Source organism: Crocodylus siamensis, chromosome 4 (genome assembly GCF_052110815.1).
Source record: "Crocodylus siamensis isolate JL-2025a chromosome 4, ASM5211081v1, whole genome shotgun sequence".
NCBI lineage: Eukaryota > Metazoa > Chordata > Crocodylia > Crocodylidae > Crocodylus > Crocodylus siamensis.
In genome coordinates this window covers 152196230-152213269 of record NC_143398.1, presented here as the reverse complement: position 1 = coordinate 152213269, position 17040 = coordinate 152196230, and the positions used below count along the sequence as shown (strand labels likewise).

Here is a 17040-nt window from a genome sequence, read left to right as displayed (position 1 = left end):
GAAGAATGCTTCTATTGACCGTGCCTCTAGAACCACTCATCTGTGAAAGTCCCCTTTAGGTGGGGAGCTTTTGCAAAGCTACTATAGTCTGAAAATGATGAGTTTAAAATAGTGGGCTGGCATCTGTGTTTGGGGATAGTAGTTATAACTGGAAAAATCTTGCTGAATTTCTCTTTTCCCCCTTCACTTTTTCTAATAAGCCCCGCTGACTGCACTTAGCCTTTGGCATCAGCAAAGGAGGGAGCAGGGTACTAATGATCAACCAACACCCCCACCCCCGACACACACACGCACACAAATATAAGGCACTGCATTAATCTAGTGGGTCTGCCCAGAAGCGGAGAGCCATTAGCACTGTTTTTGAATTAGCAGGGAATTGGCTACAATGATTTGAAGTTTAACCCACACTGGGGGCACAGTGCCAGGCCCTGCAGCTGCCTAACCCAGCCAGCAAGAGAATGGGTTAAACCAGCTGACTTCTGCTGGTAGCATGCTGTTCTGTGGCTAGCCCAATTTGTGTTGTGGCATCGCATATGACCTCTGAGCATTAATACTGCCGTTACATCTGCGCATGTGAGAAGGGCTCAAACCAAATTTTAACCCTCCTTCCTGCCCCAGATCAAGCGGCGTGCTTCTGAAGCGCTTCCTGAACTCTTACGCCCAGTCACACCAATCACCAACTTTGAAGGTACACGACAACAGGATCCCAGTGGCATTTTTGGATTGGTATCTAGCCTGGAACAGCTGGAGGTGGAGGACTGGGAGTTCTAATGCTACGTGGGAAATGTGTGGCTCTGAAACATTTGAAGGAGCTTGCTGGACATAGTAACGTATTGACCCCTTTCAAAAAAAGAAAATCAGTGATGAATGTTACAGGCAGAAGAGTTTACAGGTCCTTGGGAAGGAACTCGAGCTGTCATTTACTTGGGGAGCAGAGCCTGGAAACAAGGGGCCAGGAGGTAGCTGGAAATGACCATCCATTCCAAGGAAAGGCCAAATGTTTCCATGGCAAATGCATGATACCAGGAACCTCCCTGAGTACCAAGTATTGGTTGCTTTCATAGTTTTGTTTGTTAGAGTCAGCTTGAGTTGGTGTCCTCCTTTGCTGCCCTCTCCACGCACATGTTGCTTTAGAGATCACTGACGTCCTAGTGCCCATTAGTCAAGATGTACAGAGCTCTCGTTAGTAAGGGTGCCTTAAAGAGAAATGCGGAGAGGGGAAAAAGGTGTAGTTTTTAGATCTGGGCACTTTCCTCTAGACAGCCAGATTGTTACAGTACTGCTGTCACAGGGTGACTTGTGGGGAGGGCACTAGCATACTTAACTGCTACTCTAGGTTGGGGGGAGGTGGGAGCAGGGGGGACATGAGAGACTGGAGAAAGGTGTGCCCTACTGTTGCAGGCTTGTTTAGAGGTTGGCATTTCTCTGCGCTGCCGGAGACTGACAGATATTTATTTTTTTAAAAACAAGACCCTTTTTACATGGTGCTGAGTGCTCCAAGCAGCTGGGCAGAGGGTACTTGGGCTTCTGGGACGGACCTGCCTCTCTCAGTACAGCACATGCAGAGCAGTGCTGCAGGGTCCCCAAGGTGAATATTTTTTTAAGTATGATGTATGTATTTGAAGCTTTGGATCTGCAGCAGCCCCAGTTCTTAAAGAAAGGTACTACCTGGCTGAGCCTATCCTCTGGCAGGGCTGTGTCCCCAGGGAGAGGAGAAAGGTAAGTTTGAGGAGTCTTTTGGCTGAATCCGCCTTTCCCCTGGGTCCTGCTGTCTAGCCAGCCTGTGCAGAGTTCTCTTCTGCCAAACATCAGTTCGTCACCTTTGCCTCTGAGTCCTGCATAACGCACATTCTCAGAACTATACTGAACTGCTCGTATAGCTCCCCTTGCTGCAGAGGTCTGTACCCCGCTAGTGACAGGCCTCTGCTGTGGCAGCTCTCCCCTTCACTGAGGTATTCACATTTTCTGAACTGTGAGCGAGGCCTCTAGTTCAACCTTTCCGAGGACCCCCAGACCTTGAAGACCTTTCTCCTCTCTAATAAAGCACTGAGAATCCAGTCCTGTATGCAAGGTTGATAGGAGCAGTGGTGCTGGCAACAGGTTCTTTTTGTGTTTATAAGATGTACTTGAACCCAAATAAAGTTTGTAACTCTAGTTTTGTTGCCAAAACGAATAAAATAAGTATTTCTGAAGTTCCCACTTTATTTATTTATTTTTTACATCTGCAAATGGTGGAGAGGGTCCTTGCCCTCCTGTATGGCATGCCCTTACTGGCCTTAATCCATCAAACATGTTTATCTGGTATAGCAATGAATGCAGCTGGTGGTAGTGGGTAGATGTTGGCATTATACACAACATTGGTCTAGTTCAGTCATTCTCAACCAGAATTATAACATCCTAGGATACCCTGAGATCCTTTCAAGGGTGCCATGCCATTAGGTGTGCACACATACTTCACAAGATAAGTCCAGAGCTTTCAACTAGGGATTCCTTGTCAAACTGATTACGACCTGTTGTGGGCTTTCTGAGTTATTTGCAACAGTAGTTCTGTTATTTTTCTGTAGTCAAAAAAGTGAAATCTAAGCATTGGCATTTTGTGACGGGTGCCTTGAGCCTAAAATGTTGAGAATCACTGGTCTAGTTAAACTGTCCTAGTTTCCAGCTATGGAAAATGCTTTACGCATTTCTTATCCTTATACTTTTTGGCTACTGGACAGTGAATTTGGTAACTGAAAAATGCCATTAACCCCACAGCACTGTTTAGGATTGGAAATAAATCCACTTGTAAGGTGCAGAATGTAATGATTTGCCCATGACCCAAATGTTACTGCATTTTTAGATGCCCACAGTTTGTCCCTCCCAAGTGCATGCTTCTTTCACCCCTCTCAAGGTCAGAAGCTTATGTTTCAACCATTCTTGGACTGGGGCAATGGATGATTGGTCATTTTGACAGGCCTAACCAGTTAGCAAGTTCATCCATTGTCTTGGGCCTGTGATCGGCAATCCAAAAAAAGCTGCTTCAAAACATAGCCTTTTTCTTGTCACCTAAAGGCACATGGCAAACAGAGAAAGGAGGTAAAACTTTCAGCATATTTGGGGGAAGCTCCTGTCTTTGCCTATTTTTGGCTGAGGAGAGCTATGGTGCCTCCAGCTTTACCTCTTCAGGTAGGAGTCCCTTTGAAGTTCTGATTCTTGATCAACTCATTCATTCCTGGGTTTGAAACTAATAACTTAGTATCCTGTGTGGCCAGGAGGAAAAAATTCCTGGCCCAGCTGGAGCCAGGCAGGTGGGTCTCAAATCTGTAGCGTTCCTTTGAAGGTATCTGTTGTGTGTTGTTAGAGAGCAAAGAGCACCACGCAGTGAAAATGTGTGCTTTGGGTCATTATAGGGCTGTAATCCTGTGAACTGGCCTAGTTTAACCAGTGACGTCTGCAAGGGTCAAAGTATAAAAAAGGAAGTAAGCAAGGTTTGGGGCTGCATAGAATAAAGGGGCTGTTTCTTCATAGAGTGGAAACAGCCTGTTGTAACTGCAGTAGGTTAGTGACCAGTCCCAGAACTTTCCATTGTTGGACCTTCTGGCAAAGAGACTAGCTTGAAGCTGACAGGTTTGTAGAGAAGACAGTTCTAGAACTTGCATTAAAAAAACGGCATCTAGGGGGATGAAAATAGCAACAAGAAATACAAACTGCTTACTTAGTAGATGCCAGAAATAACCTTTTGCGTCTGGAAAATTATCCTGCTTCGTGATGAAATCACTTTCACAGTTAAGACACGTTGGGATAGCTCAGCTCTTATTTCCAAAAAAACACATTTGATCTAAAGCTTCTCCTGTTTGGACCTATAGCATGCGTGTCTACCTGAAGATAACTTTTCTGTCATTTTTGCTTCTCATTCACTATTTAAAGCACATAGTTTTAACATTTAAAAACTAGGACTGGAAAAAATACTATATAAAGAAATTATTCAGTCAGCAGTAAGTCACTGTGCATGATTTTTTTCTGTCCAACCAGGAGGACATGAAAATAATACAGGACATAGCTCCTACAATTACTAAAGCTAACTAAATTGGACTGATGGGAAAGGCTGAAACTATATCCTTCTCTCAACATACATGCCTAGCAGTATGGAGGGTTTAAGAATAAGTTTTATCAAAAAGAGGAGGTATAGAAAGTGAGTGACTTGCTCAGGACTGTGGAGGTGAAACGGTTACCTTTTTCCGAAAGTGTCATATGGAGTGAGTGAGGATAATGTCACAACTCTCACCCACCCTTCCCTCCTGAAGAAGATGACTTATTTATACCACCAGTGTCAAGGGCACTCTGAGTCCCCACTGCAGCTGGATAGCTGACTGTTGCTCTAGAAGTGCTCAAGTCTAAACAGACATGCACAAAGTCACTGACTCACCTGTTCAGGCTCATACCTTTATGCACTGCTGACAGAAGAGTCCAGCTTCTCTTGGGGACTTGGTAGCTAAAGAAGTTAATGTGGCAGCTCAGTGAATGGTTTCCTGGTGACCCCTGGCTGGTTGCTAATGTGGCTGAAAGTCTCCTCAAGGCAAAAGCCAAGATGAGTGGGGCTTTTTCTACAAACCTTTATTTGAGAGTTACAAAAACTGTTGTGGGGGGGTAGGGGAGGGAAGCGAGGGTTGTGCTATTCTGGCTCATCACCAGGCTCCGAGTGATCTGACTCCTTGTCCTTGTGCTTTTCCAACTTCGCTATGAGCTCTGAAAAGACAGCGAGAGTCAGGGCGAGACAGAGTGCTCCCTGGTTAGCTTCACTGCAGGAGCCAGCAGCAGGACATGGGGCTGATGCCTGCAAGAAACTGACCCAGGCACACTCTTGCAGTGACAGGTTCATTAGGTGCTCACTGGGGAGTGCAAGAGGTGGGCACTGTATCAGGAACCTGAGGGTGGAAGCCTCAACAGACAGAGGGAAATGCGTTTGCTATACCAATTTACTATTTGAATGCCCAGGCCCACCGAACCTGTAAATGCTCCAGGTCCAACCTAGCAGCTGCCTTGGGTTGTACTACTCAGCTAGCTCATCCCAGCCAGTGAGTGACCTTCAGCAAATAATGATCCAGGCCCTCCAGGCTGGGGTCCCATCTGGCTTTGCTCAGCTGCATGCTGGGGCAGGGTGGGCAGCTCTCAGTGCTTACATAGAGACAGGCTTTTCCAACTCCTTGGGTGGAGCAGGGAGCCCATGGAGATTGGTGTAAAGGGCTGTTCTATATCCAGCTAAGAGCTTTAAATGCCAGGACATCTGTATTTGTGGAACTGTTTGGCTTAAGAGAGTGGGATGGTGCCAGGCCAAGCTGGCTCAAGCAGTGGAGAGAAGCTATCGACACCTCCAGACTCTACAGTAACATTGCAAGTAGGGTAAGAGTGGAGGCAGTGGTACCTTTGGCTGGATTAAAGACGCCATTGGTTTGCTTGTCGCACACATAGCAGCGTTTGGATTTGTGGTAGTGCTGCAGGGCGCAGCCCTCACAGAAGTAGTGCCTGCACCTGCAGGGAAGGAAGAAGGGGTGGAGTGAATGGCCCTCAGGGAATTGTAACAGGAGTTAGACCCAGAGTCTCCATCCCCACAAGGTGCATAGAGAGGAAGGGTGTGACCCTGCTTACTCCTGTGGGAGCTATAGACTTCAATGTGAGCTGAGCTGCAAGCATTCTCTGTACCTGTAAAAGCACAAACTTCCCCAACAATGCTGGCCTGAGTGCAGCTCTTGTACAGACCCAGCAGAGGAACAGCCTACCAAGTAGCTAGGAAGTGGGGAAATATGAGAAAGCTGGGAACTGAACCCAGGTGTCCTAGCTGTCAGCTAGGCCATTCCTAAACTGGTTGGGGCTTTAGAATGCCATGAAACACCCACTAGTGAGGCCTGACCAAATCCTGACAGGCTGCCAGCATAGGCACATAGCTCTCCCAGTCTGCGATTCTGGGGTTGATGGTTGGGCAAAGGGCTGGGAGCCAGGACTTTTGGATCCTCAGCTCTGCCACCACCTCCCCTCTTTGTCCTTGAGAAATCTCTTCAGTAATCCATGCCTCAGGTTCCCCATTTACCAAACAGGGAGATTGTTGCTTAATAAGCAAAAAATCACAAAGCAGGGGGAAGCTGCCAGAGCATGGTAACTGCAGTTACCACAATGGGTCTGGTACCCTGGGTGGGAGGGTGCTTTTGGGCACATCCATGGTGCTCCTGGAAGTCTTGCCGAGATGAAGGCACTCCTTGCTGCTACATCTCAGGAAATGCCCTCAGCCTGGCTTTTCTAGGATAGGTGCTTGTGGGGCTCACAGGGGAGTAACTCCAACAGTGTGGGGACATCCAGACTAGATTCTGAGGCCATGTCAGGAACACCCAATCTGACCTCCTGATGCCATTAAATTCACCTCTTTCCCCACCATTACCCCAACAGAAACACCAGCGTAGGGTCTGGTAGGCACTGAAAAGAAGGGCAGGCTGCATAGGTGTGCCTAATTTTAGTGGATGCTGGCCACATTTGCCATGACAGCTAGTGACAAACAGACTGGGTAACCCGAAAGCCAGAGCCTTGGGTGTTTGCCCCAGGAGCAGAGATAGGTCCACTCACTTGGTCATCACAGGGTTCTTGAAGGAGCCTCTGCAGATGAAACACTTGAAGGGCATGTCGTCGTCATCACTGCTCACCTCGTAGTTCTCTTCATCTGCACAAGAAAAACTATTACCCAGATGGAGGCAACAGCAACTGAGCCCTAAAACCAGCCTATGCCTGCACCACGAATTACTGAGCACATGGGCTATGTAGCAGGTGGGATGTTTTATGCAGTAAACAATAGAGCTCTGGCATCTGGGTGTCTCTGATGTCAGCAGCTTGTGTGGGAATGAGATATAATTAGTTCTCATTAGCTAACATGCTTGCTGCTCATCTCACCAAAGCAGGTTCTTCCCACTCACTGCTATAAACAGTGAAGCCTCCATTCTATTTTTCCAGCTCTCCCCAGCCTCACTGCTGCTGAATGGTTCGGCTCCATGCCCAGCAGCTGCATGCAGAATCCTGGACTCTTCTGCTGCGCAAGGGATCACAAGCACCACAAGGTCCATGGGCTCAAGCCACAGCTATGGACATGCTCTGAGCCACATGGCAGCAGGAGGGATGCGGAAGGGGGGAGGGGAATTCCACAAGACTTTGCTAACATGGTACCAACAAAATTTAGGTGGAGAAAGAGTTATCAGCAAGGAGGGAGGGCTGTACCATACCGTTGACTCCGTAACGCCCCTCATCTAGCTCCCGTTCGATCTGCCAGCCATGTTTGTAGTCCGAGCGGTCGTGCAGGAATTTGCAACTGTCTGCGGAACAGTAAACAAAGGGTTAATGCCCTCTCCAGTTGTTTCCTTTTACAAATGGATTTAAAAAAATAGATGCCATGCTCCTGGGATGAGACACTATATTTGTGTGCAACCTCCCCCTTCAACAGTGGGCACAGAGGCACAATAGCTGGAGCCTGCCCGCTGAGCTCTGCCACCCACCACCTTCTGGTCTGGAGTGTACATTAGCATCACACTCAACAGGTGGATCTCACCAGCCTTGTGGTGAAACAAAGCCATAGGCTGGCTGAACACCACTGAGGCTGATGTTCTGCTCAGCCTCTCACTCACATCTTTCCCTGCCACAGAGGGGAACGGTTACAGAGCCAACAGTTGGAGCTGCTCAGTGACACCCCCTCCATGTTCCTGATCAAAGTCTTCTAAGGATTCTGCCCTTGGAAAAATTCACCCCAGGCTTGGTGTGTGCAGGGACTACCCAGTGGAAGGACAGTCAATGTAGGGCAAATGTGAGCAGCTTGGGGCCAGGTGACTGACTGGATCTCAGGACATGGCAGCAGGGCTGGGACAAAGGATGAGCCCCTCACCTCCAAAGCCACAGAAGCCAGTCTCCTTGTAGTCTTTACAGATGTCAGGCTGGTAGTCCCATCTCACTGTGGCCCTCAGGTGCTCTGGTGCACGGATCGGCCCTTTCCTGAAAGGTTGAAGAGTGCTTAGAAGGGGAAGGAAGCCATGACCTGTCAGAGATGCTGACTAGTTAGAATACAGCTGGGAAACCAAATTTACTGCAAAACAAGGGTGGCACTAGTGAGAGGGGCAACACTGGCAGCTCTGGGACTAAGGACCTCTGTCCCCAGGATGGATACATGGGCAGCAGGAACATGGGCTTCTCCAAGCACTGCTGTGACTGCAGAGGTGCTGAGTCATGTAAAAATCAGTGAGAGGGTCAACTGGCACCCACCTGACCATCCCTGAGGAGGCATTTCCCATAGATGTGTCCTTGGGCTTCACATACTTCTGATAGTTATTAATCCCTCGGTAAATTTTATCGTCTTCCTTCCCTCGTAATTCCTAGAGATAGGGAGAGCAAGAACACAGGCAGAGGATCAGCTGGGAAAGTGGACTCCCACCCAGATCTGCTTCCCCAGCTCCCCCCTACAGCCAGAGCACTGGACAAGGCCAGGGAAGCCAAGTGGTGCTCACTGGAACCTAGGAAACAGATCTGTACTTGGCCTAAGTCAGAGAACAACAAGCTTCCCCCACCCTGACATTCCAGGTTTTGTGGGGACCTTTGGTGCTCGTAGGAAATGGAGGAAAGCTAGCCACACAACACAGCTCTGCCAACACATCTCAGTCCTGACCTCCTTTCCCACACCTGCTCAACGAAGATGCCTGCTACCTCTGCCTTATATCCATCAGCTCCACCAAGGCATGTCCATCCCACTTTACAGCACTTCCAGCCTTACGCCTCTCTCACAGTGTAACCTACCAAGCAAGCCTTTGTGGCCAGTCTGCTTTTCACTCTGAAGCATTCAGGTCCACGGGAGTCTGAAGCCCATTCTCTCTTAGCAAGCTTCCCTAACACTCATGCCCTACAGTAGTGACACAGACCCCAGGAACAGGGTATTACCAAACAGAGACAGACAGGCCCCCTCCTGCCCTGGATATGGTTGACTGACCTCCTGGATTTTCTGGCTGCGCTCAAAGATGGACTGGGCATCTTTCTCCTTTTCAGTGTCTAGTTCATATATCGCTGTGGCACCCATGTCTTCTGGGCCGACAGGTTTCTGAAAAGCAAAAGACACGTCACAGTTCAGAAGGTCCCTGGGGTGCACAAGGACTCAGGTCCTACAGACAAGGAGGAAAGGATAAAGGTGAGAAACTGAAGTCAGGGATAAAGACATGGGCACTATCTAGTTCACTCTCCACCGGTGACATTGGGATGCTTTTTGCACCATCCCTCAGTAGATGACCCTGATGGCCGTCACCTTTGGTCTACAAATCATTTCAGGTCTTATCTCTGACACCTTTCCAGAGCCTTGTGATCAGTAATGAATGTTATCCTCTAAGGTGGGGAAGTATTTGAGCTATTCTGCCTCAGACCTCAGGCAGAGTTGGGAATGGACACTAGGGACAGATCTCTTTGTACCAAGGCCCACAGGTAATTAGTTGTGTCTGGGTTTCTACTCTGGTGGCAGGGTTCTTGCACTTGATTTCATTAATACACCCATTTTGTTTAGCTTCTTTCCTAATATAATGTAAACTCTGGCTTTGTCAGTCTGTTACAAACAGCCCCATGGTTACAGGGATTCAGTATAAGGACACCCACAGAAGCACTACCCAGCCTTCATTCAAAATAGACCCGGCTCTATATTTATCTGCTGAAAACTCTCCAGAGCCCAATATCCACATTCTCCTCCTGCACCTCCCCCACTGTTCCCAAGTGTGAGTGACGCACTGCAACAGCCTCCAGCCTGCCAGTTGCAGTAGGGGATAATTACAATATCAGGCTGTTGTGATACAAGTTACAATGAACTAGAAAGACATGAACTAACAGTGTCATGCCCTCTCGGGAGAGGCAGCATCGTCCCTGTTTTCAGATGAGGAAACAGAAGCACAGGGGTGGGGATCTGTGCAGTATGAGCCCCATGGGCCTTTCCTCCTACCACCATATTCTGAAGCCAGCCTCAACACAGAAACAATAAGGACACTGAAGAGGCCCTTACAATCACCTCCTGGTGTTATTTAACCCAGATCAAATTGATCTATCTCTGCGCCACATGGTGCACTCAAGGCCAGACAGTGAAACAAAATACAGCTGTTTGGATTTCCAACATCACAGAAAGCTTTATGTTTCATTAGGCATTTGGGAAGAGTTGTGTCTAATGTAAGGACTTGCAACCTCTCCACCACCCTGTTTTCAGTTGCATGATTAGGTCACTGGAGGATGCCTAGGTTCTGTTTCCCATTCTTCCAACAACTGGTTACACAATCCTCGGAGAGTTACTTTGTCTCTCTGTGCCTCAGTTTCCCCATTAGTAGAACAGGAATAAAATTACCATTGCCCCTTGCAAAGGGCTCAAAAAGGAGGAGTTGCCTGGAGGGGCAAGGGCACTCACTAGCTTCCGACTCAGGTCACCTGGCTCCAAGCTCCTGGTCCATTGCCAACCTCTTGTGTGATCTTGGGCAAGTCACTCATCCTGGAAGGGCCTCAGCTTCCCCTGTGTAAATCCTGCCCTGCCTCACAGGACCATCACAAGGATGACTCCATTAAAGGCTATCAGACACTCTGGCCCTGCAAGGCTGGGAAAGCCCTTGGAGAGGCAAACGCACAAGAGAAGTGCTCAACAGAGCCATAAAACCAGGGCATAGGACCAGGATAAAGCAACCAAAATTCCCATTCAGGGCAAGAATGTCTCCATTAGCTATCCTGAGGATGCCCATTTTTATACTTTGCCAGAGGGCAGACGAAGTGACCAGCTAGCTCCTTTGGGCCCTACTGAACCTACAGCCATGTCCCCTTCAAACGTAAGCAATGTACTCTCCTCACCGCTGATCGTGTTGATTTGTAAGTGACTCCGACACCCTGCGATGGCTCCTCATCACCACTGCTGTTCGACCCGAATGAGGTCTTCTCCTTTACGCTTCTCTGGGTCTGCAGGGGGAGAGAAAGACACTGAAAATCTAATATTGGGAAACGGAACACAACATCCAGACACAAGAGGCCCTCCACCATGGGGGAGGCCATCCCTAATGAGCTGACTCCATGCTGGCTACAGACAGAACTACAGCCCAGGGAGGCAAAGTAATGAAACTTTGGGCACTCGGGTCTCATCGGGATCAGGCTCTGCACAAATCACTAAACTACCACTAAACTCTGAAAAGGCAGCAAGCAGCACAACGGTGGGAAAGGGAAGCATTCGGGCTACAGATGCCAAGATCACACTTGCATACCACATACATACATAGGACCTTTCTCTCAAGTGAAAGACCTTTGCACAATAGTGCCTACAACTCAGGCTCACAACTCTTGGAGTACGCAGATACTGCAAATACAGCAGTTCAGACTACAATGCACCTGGTCTGGGGACACGGAAGTGGACACAGAGCAGTATGACATGTCTAATGGCATTACTGTTTGGCCCAGTATAAGGACACCCTTACATCTAAGATGAGCTCCTAGAAGGGTGGCCTCCTTGAGGACACAAAGGCATGAGATGTAAAGCTGCAGTAGACCAACGCTGCCTGAAAACCGACTCAGGCTCCTAATGATGCCCAAGGGCGGTTCTGAACAAAAAAGGCCGAAATATGGAAGAAAGGAAGGAAAACCTTTGTGCAGCCCCCAGTGCCCTTCCTAAGCCACATGCCACCATCAGCTGCTGGTGGTAGGAGGAGGGAGTTCATAGACCAGCGAGCAAGAGGCAACACAGTCACAGTGCCCGAACCCTCAACCCCGGCCCATCCCGCTTGTTCTATCACAGGAACAAATGACAGGCTTGCTTCGGATCCAAGGGGTGCACTTGCAAAGCCAAAGCCGTGCGCGTCCCTCTATCTACTTCCCACCACAGCCAGTGCAGCGATCCAGGGGCTAACGTCACCCGCACATGTGAACCGAGTTCTCTGTCACGACCGCAGCTGTGGCATCTGCCCTGCACCAAACCAGGCCATTTGGGGTCACATGAGGCACCCAAGGCCTGCAGCTACTGTGCGTGGCTCCCCACCTGCACAGCTGCACAGCCCCAGCTGAGGCCTCTGCTCCCTCAGATGTCTGCAGACTGCAAGACAAGCCACGTGAGGGTGGGGAGCAGTGGCTGCAGACGGCCGCAGCGAGGGCCAGGGCAAGCCGGCTGGTGTCAGCTCCTGCCTGTGCATGAGGGAGGAGCCCCCGGCTGCCGCGATGCCGATGCCGAGCTCTTCCCTGGGGCTTTTCACAATCCTGGGTGGGGCTGGGCCAGCTGGCAAGATGCCCCACGCCTGCACCTCCACAGGGGGCGCTGTTACCTTCTGGACCATGGGGTTGGGGGCATCCCGGCGCCGCTCCTTGCGCACCACCGCGCTGCCCTCATCGCTGCTGCTCCCTGTGGGCAAAGTGGCTGTCAGGTGTCAAGCAAGCCCGAGGCCTGGGGGCTGCCCTGCTGTCCCAGGCTCAGGAAGTGTCACCGCCAGGCATCACCTGCTCCCAGCCCGGCTCGGGTCCCCACCCTGTCCTGCGCTCAGTGGCTCAGTCCAGACCCCCCCACAGTGAGAATGGGATGTCCCAGAACCACCTGCCTTCAAGCGAGGACGGCCCCGGGGACAATGGTACAGCCCAGAATCCCCACCCCGTAGCAATGGCGCAGCCCAGAACGCACCACCCCTCGGTGGAGATGGTATGGTCCGCACCGCCCGTGATAATGGCACAGCTTAGGAACCCCCCCCTCCTCCCCCCGCCTGCAGTGGGACAGTCCGAACACCCTCGTCCTGGAGTGCGCCCGCAGCCAGAGACCGGCGCAGGGAGTGGTCCCGGCCGCGGCCCCTCACCAGCCTCCTGGTCGCTGCCCGGCCGCTTGCGCCGCCCCCTGCCGGCCGCTGGCCCGCGGCGCCGGAACACGAAGCTGCAGACCGGAGCCTCGTCCGCCATCTTCCCGGCCGGGGCGAAGAGAGGGGCCGCCGGGCTGGCTGGCGGAAGCGGCCACCGGTGCAGCGCCCCCGCGCGGCAGGGAGGAGGGGTGGCCCTGGGCGGGGCGGGGCTGGGCGTGGGCGCCCCCTAGCGGGAGCAGGGGGAACCATCACCCGCCCGCAGGATGCGGCCTGGTCCGGGGGGCAGGCCCAGCTGGGAGGCTGCGAGGAGACAGACGTTCAAACGCGGCCAGAGTCGGGGCTGCCCCCAGCGGGCCCTGGCACAGCGCTGTCCCCTGCAGCCCCGCAGGGTTTTCTTTTGATAAACCACTTTTGGAAAATCCTATTTCCATCAACCCCACTGATTGCAGAGGACTTGGTGCCTTAGCACACAGCTCTCAGCTGCGCAAGCACCTCTCCGCTTCAGTCATCTTTCAGCTGCAGCTCTGAAATGTTCGTTAACCCTCTCATTTTAGTGCTGGAAAACCCCAACGTGGAGAGAAGTGTTGGGGCCACATAAGGTGCCAGGAGCAGCTGGGAAATGGACATCAAAGCATTGGCTACTCAGGGACTCTTAGCAGCAGGGAGATCTCCCCGCAGCTGCATACTTGTCAGGTGGCCCTCAGCTCGGAGTTTTTTGTGGGGCTGGAGGAGGCAGTGAAGGTAGGCAGGTGCATGTGTCAGGGGAAGCAGGGTGTATCCCCCTGCCCCTCCATTCCCCCAACCTTCTCCAGGCTCTGCTGTTCCAGCCTGCACTAGTCGGCCCCTTGCTTATCACCATAGCAACAAGTAGCAGAGCTGAGTGTCTGTCTGGAGTGTAACTGGATGCTGTGAGGACTGCTATGGAGGAATGGGTCATGCTGAGGCTAGGAGGGTGGGTCCCATGCCCTGAATTGCCCAGGGGCATGGGACATAGTGCTGGGCCTGCCCGGCATCCCCTGTCTGGAAGAAGAGACTGATTTGCCTGCACCTTGTGCTGTCATTTCCACCAATGTCAAAGGAGTGCAAAGCAGTTTGCACCCTGTCTTGCACAGGTGGAAATGCTGACCCACAGTGAAGGGCAGCAGAGACCCTGTCTGGAGGATGCTGCTCCTGGACTCCTTCATCTGGCTCCTGCTGGATGACCATCAGCATCTGCTGCCACTAGCAGCAGGGGGTCTCTGAACAGACACACTGCATTTTTTTCATCGGGTTCCTTCTGCAAAGGTCTCCCCCCTACATGATGGCGTGGGGGGGAGGAGGGAAGAGGGTGATGTCACACCGTGGGGAAGGTGTGTTGCTGCTTCTCATCTTTTGCATGGGCAGTGAGAGGGTGGAGGAGGCGTCTCCTTTCTCAACACCCAGTGTCACATACATCCTGATTGTCTTCATGGAAGAGAGGCCAGGGATAGGAAAGGCGGCCAAGGGGCAAGGACACAACCCTGGCACTTCGGAGCTCTAGGTTTAATTCCCTCCACTGCCACAGGCTCCCAGTGTGACCTTGGGCAAGTCACTTAGCCTCTCTGTACCTCAGTCTCCATTTTGAGAAATGGGGATATTATTACTGCCTTATCTCCCAGGGGATTGTATGCATAAGTGTGTTAGTGATGTGCTCAAATGGAAGGGTTATAGGGCCAGATAAGCACCATGGATAGAGCCAACCTCCTAATTTTGTAGCTGGTTTCTGTTTTTCCCGTAGGATTGTCCCTAACTGTGGTTATTATGACTTATCCTCTGGGTGATGGTCCAGTTGTACCTCTGCAGGTTACAGGACACCTTCTCTATGAAAGCCAACATTTCAGTCCAACTTCCCATGACCTCAGCTGCTAGGCATTATTTTTTCTGTTCTACACGCTGAGGTACATGTTGATTTTAACTCCTTCAGGTTAATTGCCTTTGACTTAGAGCACTTAGATGTTGATATTTTATTTGATGTTCTGCCCATGAGTTTCTGAACTTATGCCCCAAAAAGCATTTTGAGGCGTGTTGTGATATTAAAACAGTGTTAAGGACTGACCCACTCTCTATCCACTGCTTTTTATTTTTAAGTCAAAAAGGAAATCCCAGCCCCATTAAAGCAATGAAGGATCCAGGATGGAGCCAGGATGTCATCTCAAGTCTTTTGCTGTTTTTACTGACTTTCCTGCTGATCTATTAGGCTTTAAGCTCAGACCTTGACATAATGTACTTGAACCAGTACATCCCAGAGAATCCCTGAAATGATCCCTTGGAAATTCTAGGCCCCTTTCTTATCTCTTATGGGAAATCTCATAGTGAGCAAACCACAGTTTGTAATGTGTTATTGCTAATTACTCGGTATGTTTTGCAACTGTTCAATTAAAAAAATGAGTTGTCCACCAGCAAGAGGCTTAGAATGGTATCTTTTTCAGTTTCTGGTAATTTTACACCAGGCTTGCACCAGGGGCTACCAAGAATCTTATCTGATTTCTGGGGTTCTTTGCATCATGTTTTGTAGTTCTGTTGTAATCTTCAACTTCTCTCCCAGGGCCTTCTTGAGCTCTCTTCTCACACTTGTTACCACCTGCAAGGGCACTGTGTATTATGCAAAGCTCGCCCACTCTCGCACTTTCAGATGGCTGATACAGTGACATCCAGTTAACCAAGGCATTTGAGTTTGTATCTGCTTCGATGTATCTGATTTTACAGTCCAAACACATTCAGCTTTTACTTCTCATCAGTGGTGATGTTCTTTACATGCCACATGTATTTTTGGCAATACAGTGGAAATCTAGGGACAGAGTACATTGCTGTGATATCCTAATCCAGGAAACACCTCCATGAATTCTTTGAGAATACAGAACAAAATGAAGAAGTAGACATATCACTTACTCATTAGGTCTTCTATAGTTGCAAGCCCTTCTGGCATCCTGGGGCATGGTTTCAAGCTGTTTTAAGTGGTGGCTGACTTCATGGGGAAGTATCAGTGTCTCCCTGCTACGTTTTGTATCTGTTTTAGGGACGAAACTCAGCTTTTATTTTAATATGCTTGTTTGTCCTTTGGTATGCTGATCGCTAATCACTTTATAAACACCAGCTGTGACTTGGCTGTACTCACCTCCAAAGTCTACTTTGAAATTCATGCTTTGTTCAGTTCTATCCAGGGGAATTATGGGGGAATTTGCTTTGCAAATTTATGAAGGATCCTAGCGAGGAACTGTTTCTGTGGTGTCATTATTGCATTATGATCCTCATGGGTTTTCCTTCCGTTTTCCCCCTGCTCCTGAGCAATCTTTGGGAATTGGTCAGAGTCCCAATTTCCTCATCCAGCACCTGGCTTCTCGTTTGAATTATGGAGTTTCTTCCTCTCTTCCCTCATTTCAGCCAGCTTCCCTCATCTTCAGGTGGTTCCAGAAGGACCTGATTGCTATGAAACATACCCCTTTTATCCTCTCTCCAGCCCATGAATCCCTCTGAATTTTTAGATTCTAGCACTGCACGGGATGGGTTTTTTGTCCAGTTTCTAGGGCAACTCAGTTCCTTCAGATTTCCACCCTTCTGCAGAGAAGGTGGAAGCAATGGACTTTATCTGAGATTACATTTCTCTTTTGGTTTTGCCACGCAAGATCTGTTAAGCTGCCCATGGTCTTTAAGGATCAACCTATTCATGGGTAGGCAGATAGGCACCTCTCCCTGTCGTTGGAGCACAAGAACATGAGGTAGTGCAAAAGGAAAGAAGGTCATAATACAAAAGACCACAGGCTATGCAGAAACTCAGAATCATAAGCTGCATATGGATCCCCAAATTGTCGCAGTTATTTCAGCTCCTCAAGAGCTGAGGAAGCACAGGAGAGAGGGATCCTGTCCCCCTCCTCTTTCTGCTGACTGTGGGAGGGGAGGTGTGTTACAGGCACCTTCTCAGAGCCTGAGGAAGGGAGCATCTCTCCTGTTCCCTGAGGAGAAGGGGTTCCTTGGGGACAATGCTTTGGTGCGAGTGTGGGATCGTCTAGGTCTCCTGAGCTTTGGGAATCTTATTTCCCGACATCCTCCAGGAACATGGAAAGTCTGTGTGGGAGCAGAGCTAAGGGAGGGAGTTGGGAGGCGCATTGTTCTGAGCAGGCTGAATTTGGGCCTGTGTACGTGTTAAGGGTCACCCCAACACTATGGCTATGGGTAGCCCAGCCCAGCCCCATAATGTCAT

At 50.0% G+C, this 17040-nt stretch overlaps 2 protein-coding genes across 2 annotated transcripts in view; one reads left to right on the top strand and one right to left on the bottom strand.

The window, feature by feature from the left end:
- STRADA (STE20 related adaptor alpha) overlaps window positions 1–2195 on the top strand; it is a 31172-nt gene extending 28977 nt beyond the window's left edge. The window contains exon 14 of the mRNA XM_090044184.1: window positions 619–2195. Within this exon, the coding sequence (XP_089900310.1) occupies window positions 619–771 (153 nt within the window). The 3' untranslated portion in view covers window positions 772–2195. The remainder of the gene's footprint in view (window positions 1–618) is intronic.
- A 2383-nt stretch (window positions 2196–4578) lies between these two features.
- LOC149866789 (E3 ubiquitin-protein ligase RNF113A-like) lies at window positions 4579–12973 on the bottom strand. The gene is made up of 10 exons (XM_090044185.1): window positions 12825–12973; window positions 12306–12382; window positions 10855–10959; window positions 8984–9091; window positions 8266–8375; window positions 7892–7998; window positions 7239–7328; window positions 6592–6685; window positions 5402–5508; window positions 4579–4725 (listed from the first exon to the last, which is right to left on the bottom strand). Exons 1-10 carry the CDS (start codon window positions 12922–12924, stop codon window positions 4652–4654), a joined length of 972 nt encoding a protein of 323 aa, XP_089900311.1. The 5' UTR covers window positions 12925–12973; the 3' UTR covers window positions 4579–4651.
- Between the last annotated feature and the right edge of the window lie 4067 nt (window positions 12974–17040).